General features: G+C 55.5%; 2 protein-coding genes across 2 annotated transcripts; both read right to left on the bottom strand.

Annotated features, from left to right (window-relative positions):
• Positions 1–10,428: 10,428 nt before the first annotated feature.
• On the bottom strand, positions 10,429–11,060 carry MIND_01431700 (uncharacterized protein; the record flags this gene model as incomplete). Its single annotated transcript, XM_037370697.1, has 4 exons — positions 10,429–10,470; positions 10,528–10,865; positions 10,911–10,983; positions 11,034–11,060. The coding sequence occupies 4 exons, from the start codon at positions 11,058–11,060 to the stop codon at positions 10,429–10,431; spliced, it is 480 nt and encodes a 159-aa protein (XP_037212888.1).
• A 12-nt stretch (positions 11,061–11,072) lies between these two features.
• Positions 11,073–12,271, bottom strand: MIND_01431600 (Aldo-ket-red domain-containing protein; the record flags this gene model as incomplete). Its single annotated transcript, XM_037370696.1, has 8 exons — positions 11,073–11,282; positions 11,331–11,383; positions 11,431–11,516; positions 11,561–11,687; positions 11,754–11,861; positions 11,911–12,112; positions 12,169–12,196; positions 12,237–12,271. The coding sequence occupies 8 exons, from the start codon at positions 12,269–12,271 to the stop codon at positions 11,073–11,075; spliced, it is 849 nt and encodes a 282-aa protein (XP_037212887.1).
• Between the last annotated feature and the right edge of the window lie 3,177 nt (positions 12,272–15,448).

The following is a 15,448-nucleotide window of genomic DNA, read 5'->3' as shown; positions in this document are numbered from 1 at the left end:
CCCGGGGAACCACTATTCACTCAACCAGGTGCAACGACTACTACTCTCTGACTCCAGGCCAGCCCCAGATGGTGCAGGCGGTGAACATCCAGGCTGGTGGAGAAACGATGATTGGTTTGGGCCTGGAACGGTGAACTTGAAGTCGTGGCCGTCTCGGAGCTAGAAGAAGCTTCAGAAGATTCAGATAGCAAAACAAGAAGAAGAAGAAGAAGCAAGCCTGTATCTGGCCTGTATCGCACCTTATAATGACTTGAAGCTCAATGAGGTCATTCGTCCAGCAACACCGGTCGAGCCAAAGTCGATCCACATGCTGACATGGGCAAGTGTCAAGGAATGAAGAGCGAATGGGACTAATAAGTTTCGTTAGAACCAGTGAAGTCGGGCGGCAACTGGAGATACGCACCATAGACACCAATAAAATGCAATCTATTGCTGCAGACGTGAATGGGCTATTCAATCTTTGGTGCGCTCGTGTCGTTGGAGGATGAGATTTCAGGCATCATCGAGCAGGCAGCGGCCTCCTCAAAAATGTCCTGTGCTGACGAAAAGGGAGTCTTGTCGACAGAGAGATCGCGACTAAGAACGTCAGAGATGAGCATCAAGCAGACTCGGAAGCGCCAGTAGCTTTACGCACCTTGATTACCAGCGCCATACGGGACGGCTCCTCCCCATCGCTTCTCCCATATTCTCCATCGGGTCGGCTCCGGGCTACTCCCCCTCGATTTGGCCCCACAGAAAGGCCACCAAGCCCGTTGTGCCTTCCGCTTCCCAAGGACACGGCTGGCTTCGAATACCGCGGGCCTGAAAGACGTCAGGCGCTGTGAGAGCGACGTAGTCGGCCGTCGCATGGTGGGAGTAGGAATAACAGTGGCAGGATTTGCCGCCGTCTGGGCAAGAGCTAGCAAAACAGGTCAGCACAAGAGAAGTTGCACTACTCAAGGCCAGGCACCTCCCCTTTAGCAAGCGAACGAGCCGCGGATGGCCTTCGACGGTGTCGGACAGCGAGGAAGAAAGTAAGTACATGGTCGTGGTGGAGAAGAGAGAAGATAGATCGGCGCCGGCCCGAGCATGTGATCTCGGATCTCCTTCTTCTCCCTCCACCACCACGACCCGCACGACGACCCTTCTCCTCCGCTCTGACACGTCCCCGGCGAGCAATCCGGATCGTCGTTCGCGGCGACACGCAGTTGTGCCCGACTTCGAGTGGGATTCTCCCTCCGGACACATACACCTGAAACGAGGCCCCCGCCCTTCTTGTAACCCCACAGAGACACACACGGAGGGAGTAAGAGTCAAAGCAGGGATTCGAGAGCCAGAAGGTGCGCTTAGCGCTGTCTGGTCTGTTAGCCAGCGTTTGCTAAATCTCCTCGTAGCACCCACAACGGGCCCACGACACGAAAGCCATGACGACTACCGACTCCACATAGCCCCTCGCTGCCGTTCGACGGCTTCTTTCGTTACATCTCAACGCTGGAGGATGCCTCGTGGTGCCTGACACCAGCGACAACAAGTCAGTATATCGCCATTTTTCTTGTGTTTTCACATTGAATAGCCCGTCTTCTTTTCAGACCGTTTTGGACTCGAACTGCTGTCGCATACGAATACATACTGCGGGCAGCGCAGTGGCACGGCGTTGTGCTGGTGCGGCATGACGAGGGTCTTGCTAAAGGTGTGTAACACCGGAGGCAAACACCCAGGCAGTAGGGCGCCTAGTGCCTGACAGGCAGTAGGCGCACTGTAGGCATGGTTTCGGGGTCCCTGTCCATTGCCGATGTTTTTTTGGGCTGGAACCCCGGGAAAAACGAGGGCAACACGATGACAGGCACTAGGCGCCCTACTGCCTTGGGTCTTGCCTCCGGTGTAACGACCATCGAAGTTTTACGGCGCATTTACTGACTTCTTCCTCGACAGACAAACGGCAAACTCTCTCGCTAACTGGAGGATTCGAGGCCAACACTCTGATGGGGTGTGATCCACGCTGGCGCTAAGGATGTATCGGGCAGTGTGCGTGAACGACCATACCCGCATGAGTCGTGTCGCTAATCCTTTGCGAATCCACCCAGTTGTTTTATCCTTCATATCTTCTTCGCACACAGCTCGCGCAACCTCCATTCTTTCACCAACACAACTGGATAGCTGCGCGTGCATTGTAGAAGAGGAGGACGGACGTAAGTTGACTGTGCGAGAGAACGACAAGGTGCGTTATTACTATTCAGCTCCTTGGTTTCTCTTAACTGCTTTCGTAGCTTCCGCCACAGCCCAACGGAACGAGAATCATGTACCCACTCGCCAGCCGCTCTCTTTTACTACAACTTCTCACTCGCTGCTCCCCACGACCATACGAAAGGCTGTCCGTCTTGTTCCTGCTTGCAAACGATGGAAGAAAATTGACAAGGAGGGGTTTGCCTTACCTGCGTGCTTCAGCAATTCGGAAATTCTCCTTGGTCGCCGCGCCTCAAGATATACTTCCTGCGAACGAAAAAAACCAGAACCTCGCTGTTTCAATGTTCCAAAGCTCTTCACGGAAGGCAATCCTGTATCCCCAGTCCAGCGCACCGACTGCAATTGTCGCGTCTGTCCCGTCCCGCCCTCAGCACAGCACGTGCCGTCACGCGTGACTCGTCACCTCATCCGACGACACAATAATACTCTTCAATGGCGCGTCCTGCGGCGCTATCGACCGGTGCTCGTGCTGCTACGATATACTCACATAGTGTCTATTTCTTTTGGCCCGTGCTAGTCGGGTTTAAAGCCTTCGCTGGACGCGTTTTTGTGGACTCCGGCGTGGGCTTGGTCGCGAAGCTGGGAATCTGCTGGGAGAGGGGATGTGGTCGTGGAGGGGGCGTATATGGATGTGTTTGTGGTGCTTTTAGCGCCGCGGATTTTGTGAATGTAGCGTTTACAGTACTGAGTTCCTTCATGTAGAGTGTTTCTGTTTTAACAAACAATATAGTATCTGTCTTGAAGGCGGTCCGATGCCCGGCGTTCAGCGGAAAACTCGAGGAGGGCAACGTGTCAGTGGCCGGGCAGGATTTATGCTGGAGTACTTGCAGTGGGGAATTCTGCCCTAAATTCTATGGTCTCGGAACGCTTTAACAACGGCACTTTTTTCTTGCTGTTGCGTTAGACATATATTGAGTGGGTATGTAGACAGTTGCATACTATTGAATTACAGACAGTTTCGAAGGAAATTTGGACACCTGTAGCTGTAAGATCTAGGCAGTGCTTCTAGTGGCTGCTAGCACCCCATTGCCTAGAAGGCTAGATCCTACTAGTCTAGCAACTGCTAGCAGAACTAGGCTAGATAGTGCTTACAAAGTCATCAAAAATCAGTATTGATACATCAAATTGATTAATATAACTAAGATATTACTATATATAGAAGTTTAACTCCTTTTCTTCAGGCCGATGATCCGGTATATAGTGAGGAAGGCCTGTATCAATTACTATCCTAATTGGGACAGGAATGATGTAGTATCATAGAGCCATCAAAAATTAGTGATGGCGATCAAAATTGGTACTACAGTGCACTGATAATGATAGATTCAAACAGGGAACAAGGACATTAAGGGTGAAGCTCCACCTAGTTGAAACTGGGACTTGATCTTCATATTTTGCATGGCATAAAAACAAAACCCAGTGAAAAATGTAGCTGGAAGTGACAAAAAATGTAGTCAGATATTGTTGCTTGAACTGACCGAGGACGGTCAAGATTCATGAAAAGGGGAGATAATGAGCCGTCAATATGACCACCATATGAAAAATAACATATGGACCCCATAAATTCATTTTCATGCACAATAGCTATGGAACATATGAAGAATCTCAGAATAAATGTTGCAAACCTTTGAATCAAATCTATATGCACCCAGCCACAAGATCTAGGCCTGCTAGGCCAGGGACTAGTCTAGACTCTGAACCGAACCAAGGTAACATGTCCATATTTGGCAAGTCTGACCCAGGACCTATATTAGAACCTTCCAGAAGCCTAAACTAGAACGTTCTAGAACCGGATCAGTGGATCAGGTCACATCATCACGTATTATGTAATTAATTTGAGAGTAGTATATAAGGAGGCCTGTAAAACCCTAGATTAATAGATTAGCCCCCCTGGGTGTGCCTACTACCATTGTCACATCAGTCGGGTTTTGTCACACTTCACATATTGTCAGGTTAAGATAAACGTCAGGTTAGGTTAAGTGCAAGTGCAAGTGCTAGGAGAGTAGAGCCATATTGCTCCTCTCAAATTTCAACTCCTCACCCAACATCTGCTGTTTTCCAGTTCATCACAGTGAAAACTCCAATACAAGCTTATACAACATTCCAACTGTCAACTGATACTAACCAGAACATCTGAATCCGAGGGCCAGGTTTGGTTTGAACCCGGACCGACCGGACTGAACGCCAGCGTTCGGCGTTCAGGTTTGGCCAAGGCCGTTTCAAAACCAAACCTGGCCCTCGGTTCGGCCAGGTTCAGCCGCTTTCAGTCCAAAAATGCCAGTTCGGGGCTGGTCCGAACCGGTGTTCAGCGAAATCCCGTTTTGAACCGACCCGGGCGTTCCGGCGTTCCGGCGTTCGGGCCGAAAAGGGCCAAGAACCAGACCGAACCGGACTTGGTCATCACTAGATGCGTGATATCAGCAGCCGAGACCTCTGGTCTTGGTGGGTGTGGCATGGTCACGTGTATGGGTTTGATTGATTGATTGGTGGGTGGTAAGTCGCGTACTTAGATGGCTGTCTGTTCTGTAGCCAGGTATAGTGCTTGGAGGTGCACTGTGCGGGCTGAACCAAGGCCTGAATCCTGTACCTTTTATGTTATTTGTAGCCAGCCTGGAAGAACGAGGCGGGTATTGCAGAGCCAGGCGACCGACTCAGTCCGGACCGGACATCCAACAGTTTTGCCGAGGGCCTGGTGCTAGTCCGGGCCGGGTCCCACAGTGACTGCGCTTCGCAAACGATGGTCGCCGGCATCAGCGAATCGTTGGCTGGTGTAACGCTAACTGGCCTGGCCAGCCGACACGCAGAGCGGGATGATAAAGTACTTAGTATGACTGCTGCATTGTGCAGCATGTCGGGAATGCCTGCAGGCCACACGGTGTCACGGTCGGCCGTCAGATGGCTTATAAGCGGCCCTGGCGCTTGTAAGATGTCACCAGCCCCTTGGACTCTGACCGCGGTTTGGGGTTCTCCCTGGCGGTGGTCCAGAGCGTGTCGGCCCTTACTGCTGCGTCGGCCATCACTGCATCGGCCATTATCGGATCAGCCATTACCGGATCAGCCATTACTGCATCAGCCATTATTGCATCGGCCATTACTGCGCCGGCCTTTTGCACACGTGACGCTTGCAAGATTCGGAGTCGGTCCGACTCAAGCCACGGCTGCCTAAGTTCGGTCTGGCACTGGCATTGCTGCATATTGCAACCCACACCAGGGTGTCGGGCGGCATTTGTTATTGTTAATGTCACAGCGTTACACTGTTTCAGAACACTGCTTACTCAGCAATTGTCTGAGTAACACTAACAGGCGGCGAACCAGCAGCATAGCACAGTCGGTCTACCAGCTGTCTGGATGGCATTGTAAGGGCAACCCTGGAGACTCCGACGAAAGCCTAGCAGGGGAGGATCCAAGACGTGAATAAAAGCTACAGGAAATACACGGAGGGACCGACCTAGCAGGGGAGGATCCAAAGAGAAGAAACTCTAAGGGTCTGCCTGCTAGGGCGCCAACTATATACTGGTCGTCCGTAACTGCCGACGTAGAGCGCAGAAAGCCTGAGCTGAGCGGCGCGTTGCAGGCTCTGTCCCAAGGTGATCGTTGGGAGGGTCTTGACGGATCAGTGATTGTGCGGGCGAAGGAGGCCGAGGACGAGGGTTGGGGTAGGTCGGAGCGTCCGAGGGGCGCCTGGTCGGATGTGCCTCGGATGCGCTCGGATGGTCTGAAGGAGGCCGAAGTGGGGGTTCCCCTGACAGGCATATGACTATGGTCAGGCCCAGTTTCAATGGGCCTTGAAGTTAACTTGAGCTTAGGTTGGACTTGCACCAACTCCAAGCCTCAAGACTGGTCTGGTGTGATGCGTGACATCAGGTATCAAAAGCTTTGGCTTGGGCTAGCACCGTCACGTGGGGAAGTTCAATGTTGAGTCGTGGTGATTATTTACTTGCTTGCTTGCTTGGTGTGTGGGGGGAGCTGGGGGAGGGAATACTGACCCATTTCGATCAATTCAGCGGGCCTGTGACCCGTGACCGTTTGGCCGAAATGTCCAATTCGGCCACAGGCCGAATTTCGCGTGACCTATTACCCGATTGGGAAGTTCGGCGCGCCGCAGGCGCCGAAAATTAAATTTCGAAATCTTCCCGATTAGGACAGTTTGGGACCAAAAGATTTGGCTGTGACCCGTGACCCGCCGAAATATTTCGGCCAAAAAATCCGATGTGACCGTGACCCGCCTAATTGAATGAAATAGGTCAGTATCCTACACTGATCTGGAAGTCGCAGGTATTGGCCCTTGTTGCGTCACTGCCTCCGCGTCTTCCGTCCACACTTAAAGGGCTCAGTGTGATGGGAAGGTCATCCCGGCAGTCCGACGCGGACACAGTGATTGCGCCGAACGCGAACTTCGCGGTGCCCGACCCGACAGGCTGCTGGCGCAGTTGCGCTCACGCTGCCCGTCAATGCATCATATCATGATTGAGGTTCCGCTCCTGCAGCTGAGGTATTAGACCATGCCCATATGCACATCTCTTTGTAAAAATCCACGAGGCTCTTCAGTGCTGATCTCAGTGGATCACTGGGCATTGGAGTGAAGGAGACAGATGATGGTGTCCGACTCGGACACAGACAGGCTACGTGTGGAGCTAGCTCCGCCGCTGGTATCTGTCGCCGCACGCGGGGACCATTGATGCATCCACACATTAATTTGGCAATTAAGCAGCTCAAGGCACATAAGACGCTCTCCCGGGCTAACGAACAGCGTCCCTGGCAGGAGACGAGATGCAGGACCCGGGACCAGTCCGGTGCCCCACCGACGTCAACAAAACGGTACGCAGGTGGGTCCCCATCCGCGACGCACCTGCCGGGCGGGCTGAGGAGTGCCCGCCGCCGCGGGACGGCATATGTCCGTGATCCCGCAGAACATGGGCCGCAGGGATAGATGCTTGAGGGTCGAATGCAGATGCAGTATGGTGGAACACACTGTCGGTTGATCAGTGCTTTCAGAAGACCGATAAGGTGGAAGAGCACACTGAGCATTGGAGAAGTATACAGTGCGGCTTCTCCGAGGTCAATCTGCTGCGCGCATCATTTGGAGGCGCTAATGGACAGCGTTGTTGCCCACGGGCTGCATCGCATGAATACCGGTGCAGAGTGGAGGAATAAAGATAGCGCACTGCTTGCGCAAACAGCCCATGTCCGTGTTGTTGCTCCACCGCTCCAGAACATCTTGATGAAGACGCCAATGACGTCAGGGCAGCTCGAACACGCCTCCGAGTTAGGATGCTCTTCAGCGGCCGCCGTCGGAGTTGATGTCGTGGTCGATGCGCCGGTGCCCGGCCCGCCACAGTTGGGCATAAGCCAACCGCAGCGGGCGGCCACCAATCCGCGAATCGGTAGCCTGGCAGGCGCCTAGTGTGATATTGTGTCAGGTGTACGGATTATCCTCCATAGCGCTGAGGCGGATGGCAAGCAGCACCACGGGGCACGATCGCTCTCCGGATGGCCAGCGCGCAGACCCGTTAGCGTGAGCTTTCAAGTTGCGTCGACGTTTGATTTGCCAAGTCCGGACCCACAGAGTCGGAATCGATGCGCCGGTGTAAGTCCTGTGTTAGCAATTTCGTCTCAGCGGAGAGTCTCAATACAGATTTAGACTCTCGAATAAGTTGGCATCCAGAGAAGGAGTTGTTGGGGCATGTGTATCGGCTAGTGTTGCGTAGATCTGCCCCTGAGGCTGGCATTTTGCATCGAGACGAGTTAATTCGTGTCCTCGACAGTGCTGTTGCACACACGCTGCATAGTTATTAGTATAAATACCGGACCGGAGTGGAGGAACAAATCCGAAGATGACCACTCTCCAGCGGCAGGTCCATATGCTGGAAGATGATGATCATTGTCGATGTGCGCAAGATGGTGCTGACCGAGTTGGGCGTCAGGAAGCTGAGGTGGTGGCGGGGCGGGGCATCAAAGGACTGCCAGTGGTTGGGCACAAGCCAAGGTCCAAGCTTGCAGCGGGAGGAGAATCCAGTATGGCCCAGACCACATTTTGCATACCGCGGGCAGCGGTCCAAGTTCGGTTGGGAAATCCGAGGCAGTTGCTAGTATTCCTGCTCGGGTAGAGCATACGGTTGATTTGATGACTGGTGTCTGAAGACAGAGAATAAGCTAGGATAAGAGTGGGCTTGTAAAAAAGGTGCGCGCTCGGTCAGCGATGTCGGGAAAGCGAGGACAGCGTAACACGCCAGGCAAAGATCTCCAGCAGCACAGTGTCGCCACAGATTTAGACTCCCGGAGAAGTTGGCGACTGGAGAAGGGGTGGTTGGCGCATGCGTATCGGTTAGTGTTGCCGTAGCATTGCGCCAGCTGGCGCCGCAGGTGTGCTGCAAAGGCTGGCATTGTGCGCCGAGATGGGCGTCAGGAACAAAAAGGGAGGCGATTGCGTAAGATGTGACTGGGCGATCACATCATGATTAGCTCCGCGCCGGGCACGCCGATTGGCTGGGCACACGTGTGCGCTGTCAATATGTGGCAGCGCTTTCCTCTCTTCACTTCCAGCTTGGCTGCAACTGGTCGCTCCATGTTTCCGAACGAACTCTTTCACGGCGTGCTCAAAGATGTGTCGCCCGCCCAGCTCAAGCTCGTCGCTCTTGCTTCTCGTCGCCTGCGCCTGCTTGCCCGCCCATTCCTCTACAGCAAGCTTGCCGTGAAGCCATATGCGCCCGGGGAGGAGCGCATTGCCTGGTCAGGCGGCGCCATCCTTAAGCTCCCACCTGCTCATGAGGTGGTGGATGCCATCGCAAAACTGGCCTTCTTCATGTCCCCCGCCATTGCGCCGGTATGTGCACTGCATCAATGTCGCCTGGGAGGAAGTGAATGGCTTCGCCGAAAGAAGCAGAGACGCAGTATTCAACGATGTAGCCGGCACGCACACCATCTGTGACGTGCTATTCGCCGGCATCTCCAAGTTCGTTAACCTACGCAAATTCTATGGCCACAGTCTCATATTCACGCTCTCTGCGCCGCCAACCTTGCGCAGGTCCGCGGCCCGATTGAGCTGGATCTCTTTGCCTGTTCTGTGGACTCCGAGATCCAGGCATTCCTTCGTGCCGCTATTAACGCACTCGACATCCGTATCCGTGTCTCAAGCGCCAAAGTCGCCACCTCGGCAGCATACAGTCCCACGTGCACGCTCTCAGAATGGTTCGCGCTCTTTGAGCCCATCACACTCTCCGCGGTCAGCCTGGACATGGATCAACCAGTGGAAGGGCTTACGAGTGTGCTACCTCACGTAAAACACCTGGCGCTTAGACTCTCCGAGGGCTGCGGCGCCGTTGCTAACCTACTCTGGCTGTGTGCAGCTGCAAGCGGCCTTTCCCGCAGTTGAGCAGCTTAGTGTCGAGGCGGCACTCTATGTGGACGATCCGGGCTGCCGTGGGATGGCCCTAACGGCGGCGAACCGTTGTTTCCCTGTGTATTCAAGCTCACGACCACGTATGAAGCCAGTGAAGCTTTACCCCTCCTCCTGCGGATTGCACCGTCTATCCACACATTGCATGTCGAAAACGCTGATGCCACAAGCTTAGTGTCCGTGCTGCAGCGCAATAGGCAGTGCATCCCCGTGACAATCACGACACTCACCCTCCGAATGCGACTCGGAGGACGGCGATCTTGCCGTGTGGGGCGCGGTCTTTGCACATTTTCCGCACCTGCATACCCTCGACTTCACCGTAACGATGCTGTCCGGACGCGTGCCCGCCGTAAGTGAATGTCTCCTAAGTGTCGTCATCCGAACTGTGCCCATACCCTACTCAATACTATCACAGCCTGCCGCCTTCCTCACGGGCTTCCCGGCTAGTCTTCCCTTGGGTTTGCAGCGGCTCGAAGTCAAGTACTGGACACGAGTATGTTCTCTCGCCGTGGCCCCGGAGCGGTTCCTCGTCCGACACCTTGGTGATGCAGACAGGACAAGTGCTACGGAGGCAGCTGCTTCGCGCCGTTGCCCCAATCTGAGCTGGATTTCGATACTTGCACCACCCTTCCATCTCAACCTCCAGTGGACAAAGGACGATATAATCATGATATAGACACATACGAATTGAGCACACCAGATCACAAAAGATATTCAATATTGATAAACGAGAGAATGAGTGGCATTTGTATTCTTCCTTACTTGAGCTGATCTTGTGGTCAAAGGAAAGATAGGGGTGATATTGCACCGAGTCAAAGGATGCCCTGATCCAGCGGCGGGCGACCATACGCCTCCTACACCAACATCATTAGTGCATTATCCACCTCATCATTGGATAGAGAAATACGCACCGGCTCCTGCGGGTGGTTACCCAACACAGCCTCGATCCGCGCCAACACCGCAGCATCCAGCTTGGGCAGGACCTCAAGCGCCCGAGGTTCGCCTCGAGCTGTGCGACGGAGGACACGCCGAGGATGACTGTGGAAGTGTGGCGGTGCGCCGCAACCCACGCGAGCGCCAGCGCGGTTCCGCCCAGAGTTCAGCAAGTCGGGGAGAAACGACGCACCCGCAGCAATTTGGCTGAGGAGACGCACTTTCCAAAGCAGCTCTTCGCCTGGGGACCCTCCGTCGCCCAGCGGAACATGGGCACGGTGGCGGCCGCGTGGCCGTCTGGGATGCCGTCGTTGTACTAGCAAAGTTAGTTTACGTGTTAGAGGGGTTGAGGAGGATATACCTTCCCCGTCAGCAGTCCGCCCTGCAGTGCAGAGAATGCGGTTGTGCCCAGGCCGCATTTGGCGCATAAAGGGCTACAAAGTCAGCATTAGCTACTGCTGAAGTTTGATGGTTGCCCACGCACGCCAGTATTCCTTCTCCGGACGTTCATGGGTGGAACATGCTATCGTCTCCTCAGCATTATTTCGAAGGAAGAAAGAAGATGGCGCAGACTTGTGCTTGCACTGCTCCCGATCGATCGGGCGCGATGAGGTTTAAGCGGTGGCAACATCTGTGCTGCGGGTAAGCGACGGGAGGTCTCGGGAGAGGTACACGCCACGATGCGCCTCCTCGATCTGGTGCGCGCCCACTCGGAGGTGCCCCAGTAGAAAGCCTGCGTGTGAATCTTAGTGGATATGGATAGACAAAATCCACCACTCACCCAGCCCTGGTCGATAACATAGTTAAATGCGCGGACGATCTCCTCCATCGGAACTAGCCTGCGCCAGTTGACCTCCTTATGGCGAATGTAAGAAACCCACCGGTGGTATCGCAACGATGCGCGAAGATGACGTCGACATAGTCCATCTGGAGCCGTCGCAAACAAGCCTTCGTGCCCTCGATAACGCTGTTGCCAGTCAGAGTTGTAGGAAGGAAAGGAAGGTGGCGCACTGTTTGTGCGACAGCCCCGTGTCGTTCGGGCCCGTGCCTGGCTCGTGGCTCCAGAATATCTTGGTTGAGATGACGAGGTCCGTGCGGGCGCCAGCCAAGTTCTTTGATAGCGTGTCCCCTGATTTTGCTGGAGTCAGAGAAAGCGTGGTCAGAAGGGAATCTCAGGGAACGCATATTTCGCGCTCAGCCGCACCTTTCTGGTAGTCCTCCGCGGTGTCGAACATGTTGATCCCATTCTCGAAGGCGGCCTGCATGATGTCCTTGACGCTCTCGCCGACGACGGAGCCTCCGAGGGTGAGCCCTGTCGAGAGCTCAGCGATAAAGCCAATGGGGAATGCGCAAAGACGGACAGCCGCCGAGAGAGAAGAGCGGCACGCGCAGACCGCTGGGGCCCAACCGGGCGGAAGGGCATCGCTTTTGCGTCGAAGACGGGGACTGGAGAGGACATGGGGGCAGGTGGAGAGGAGTGGAATGGGAATCGATTGCAGCGGGCGGCGAACGGGCCGGTGGTGTCTGCGGAAGGCGGAGCGCCGTCGGTGGGGGGCAGTAGACCTATTAGTGAAATGAGCGATTGGCTCTGCGTGATGAGCAAGACATGGGTAACGCACCGTGAAAAACTTGAACACGCCGTAGCGACTATCAGGACCCAGTTACGCGGACGAAATAGCACACGCACCTTGTCCCCGCCGGTTGTGCCCTGCTGCTTGCCATCCGGGCCGTCCGGCTGATTTCACGCCGCTTGTTTCCGCCCAGTAGAGGCCGCCACCCTGGGTGTCAGACTCGCCAGCGAAAAGTGAGGGATTACTGGGGAGTAGATCAGCGAAATAGAGACTGAATGCACAACACGCACCTCAAGCCACGCCAAATCGACCGTCGCAGCCCATCCCTGCTCCTACTGCTGCTGTGGCTCAAGCATAGCATTCGTGCCGCGCTCCGACCAGGGGCGGGACCGTCTCCCGCGCACATGGAAGGAGAAGACAAGGCGTGGCTGCTTACGTGGCACTGGCGATCGGCATCAGGTCCGGGCTCGGCGGCCGTGACATCAATCTCTGGTTTCTTTCCTCCGCTCCACGACGACGATGCGCTTGCACGACGATACCTAGCGCACCCTGCGGGCCACTCCGCAGCACACGAACGACAATCCGAGGCCCAATTTCTCTGGTGCATTTCTACTCCAGACATCGCCCTGCTCGTTCTCATAACTCGGGCCGGCAGTGCGTCCAGGACTATGGTCGAATGCCACTCCCCGTGCTCGCCAGCTTTCTTGCTCCACCCGCTTTGCGCCCGCGCCGCCGCCGCCACCCGTTGCTAGCCGTTGCTGCTGCGCTGCATCTACAAGTTTGCCACCCCCACGGCTCTTCCTTCGCCTTAGAAATCCAGCCCCGGGCCGGTCCATATATCCCCTGGTGTGTAGCTCCGGTCGCGTTCGCCTCGCGGACCGGCTCTTGCGCCGACACGCCAACGACACTGGCCCGCGCTTTTGCTTCCTTGCCGCCAGTATCTTGACGCCTACGACAATTGTACTTAACGCGCTGAATCTACGGATCCTCTAGTTTGTCGTCCACTCAACGTGCACTTACCAGCAAGCTCTTCCGCACTGAGCTGTCCCCCCGCATGACTGTGTTTTCGGCAACGGTCATTTGATGCTTGTCATATCTATTCGACAACATGCTGGAATGCCCTGTCGCCTTACCAATCAAAGAAATATTATCGAAAGTTAGGCATGCACGAGTCCAAACACATGTCCGAAGTCGGCAATAGATTCAATCGCTGGTCCACTGCAAGTCCAGGAATGACCCACGGATAACTATCTGCCGTGACCCGCCACACCCTTTCAGTAGTTCTGCCTGGAGCTCATCCGCGCTTGGAAGACGGCTCAATCCCACTCTTCCCGTTTGCCCCCTGGGAAGGACAGCCCTTGAGGACCAAATATGGACACGGAGACTTTCGAGAGTGGGCGGAAGGATGGTCGATAGGCTGGCGAGGAAGTGAGGGGCCTGGAGAACGGTGTTGATAGGATCAAGGCCGCAGATAACAGGACAGAATTCACCTCGCTTGGCCGAGAATCACCGCTGGACTCTTTGACACGGAAATCGAGGGTGCGCAGGTTCGGGAAGAAGGCAAGGATCCCGACCAAAGGGAGTAATTGCCATTATCCGACTGCAATGCTACGTTAGTTATCGTGGGGCGGAATATACCTCTCGATGCGCTGGAGCGTAAACAGCAGTCTCCCGGCAGCTTCATTCCAAATCTTCAGTTTGTTCACAAATGGTGTGCATGGGAGAACTGCAGGCAACACTTTGCAGGCTGTGGTCAGCTCGCGCACACACGGAAGCACACAAGCTGGCTCGCTCGCGGCCATCTCTGTGTTATAAGGCCCATCGATGACCTGAACGCACAGCTGTTCGAGTCCCGGGAAGGTGCGGCAGCTGCTCGATGCCAGAGTGGGTTAACACCAATGAATTCTGGATCCGCAATACAAGATGTCGCACCCGCTGGAACACGACATCTTCGCGACGACAACCTGGCAAGGCTGAGCAGACGCTTGTCAATGCACCAAGTGAACTTGACCAGCATGGCAAGATCGAGGATGTGAATCCATGACCAGAGATCCCCTTCTGGCTCCGAATCTCCAATCGCAAATCGGAAAACCAACTCAGAGACGGGAAGTCGGATATCGAGTGCACAGGAAGCTGCAGGAAACGCACCAGCGGCACCACTCTTCCACCACATCATTCTCTCGTCCCGCGGCCGCCGCTCACTCCTGAACTAGGCTTGACGGAGCAACGCCCTTGCACGAACAGTATATACCACCAGCCACGGTATGGCTTGCCAAAGCGGTCCCCACCCGGGCCGTCGGGGTCAGGAGAACATCTGTCCAATGAGCCCAGGACCCTGCGCGGAGCGGAGCTAGCGGGGAACGACCCCCGAGCGAGTCGAGCGGGCATCAGGACGGTGCAGGCCTTCGCGTTGAGGGTTAGGGTCACGCTGGCAGACGGCCTTCTTCGCGGTGGGTCCCTCCGCTGTGTCGGCTGTGCGTGCGCGGGACTTATCTGCGGAGGTGTAGCTGAGCAAGCGGCACCACCCGACGTGCCCGGCCACCAGTCGACGCCGGGCGTTCCACGAGGTTGCGGAGGCGTATAATGTCCTTCGACGCCGGCGCTCCACGAGGTTGCGGAGGCGTGATAATGTCCCTGCGGGACGCGGTACTAGGTGTGCCGCATACGGTTGATTTCGTGTGCTTCACAGAACTGAGGAGACTGTGACAGACGCGCATATGACAACACGCCTCCGTGTGAGAAGTGGACGACTTGAAGGCACTGATAACTTGGAGGATTCCGATTCAATAGTTTACAGAATATTTTCCACTAGAAGGACTACCAATCATTGTCATATTTCCCTGGGGCGCCCGGCTGAGCGACGCTCCGCAAGCATTTTATCCACGCGCTCCCAGAACCCCGCACTAGTCGCGCCGCCTGTCCACTCATCCTGCCACTCCGGCCAGCCGATCCCCTGGTGGACCAGGAGGCACGCAGGGTGCTCTATGAGGCGTCCGTCCGAGCGGCACCTTCCCAACGCTGGTGGTAGGACAGGACGAATACATTCAACCGCCGATGTGGATCCGACAGCACGTCCAGCAACATGTCGAGCGGTGGGGCGTCCCTCTGCAGAATGTCGTGGTACCACTCCTTTGTATCGATGGCGAGATGCGTCCAGCGCACGGAGCGCCAGAAGCGGCGCCAGACTTGCGGCCAGCGGTGGTAGAACGACAGGTGGAGGTGTGTGATGCTGCGTGAGCGCGGAGAGGTCGGGAGATGCGGTCATCATGTAGAGCGAGAGCAGGTTCGTGGTGAGCCGCCGGAGGTTGGGCAGAGTTCCGAGCACGCC

This window comes from Mycena indigotica (assembly GCF_014461135.1).
Source record: "Mycena indigotica strain 171206Taipei chromosome Unknown Mind.scaff0024, whole genome shotgun sequence".
NCBI lineage: Eukaryota > Fungi > Basidiomycota > Agaricomycetes > Agaricales > Mycenaceae > Mycena > Mycena indigotica.
The sequence above is the reverse complement of the archived record's forward strand: the minus strand, read 5'-3'. Positions and strand labels throughout refer to the sequence as shown.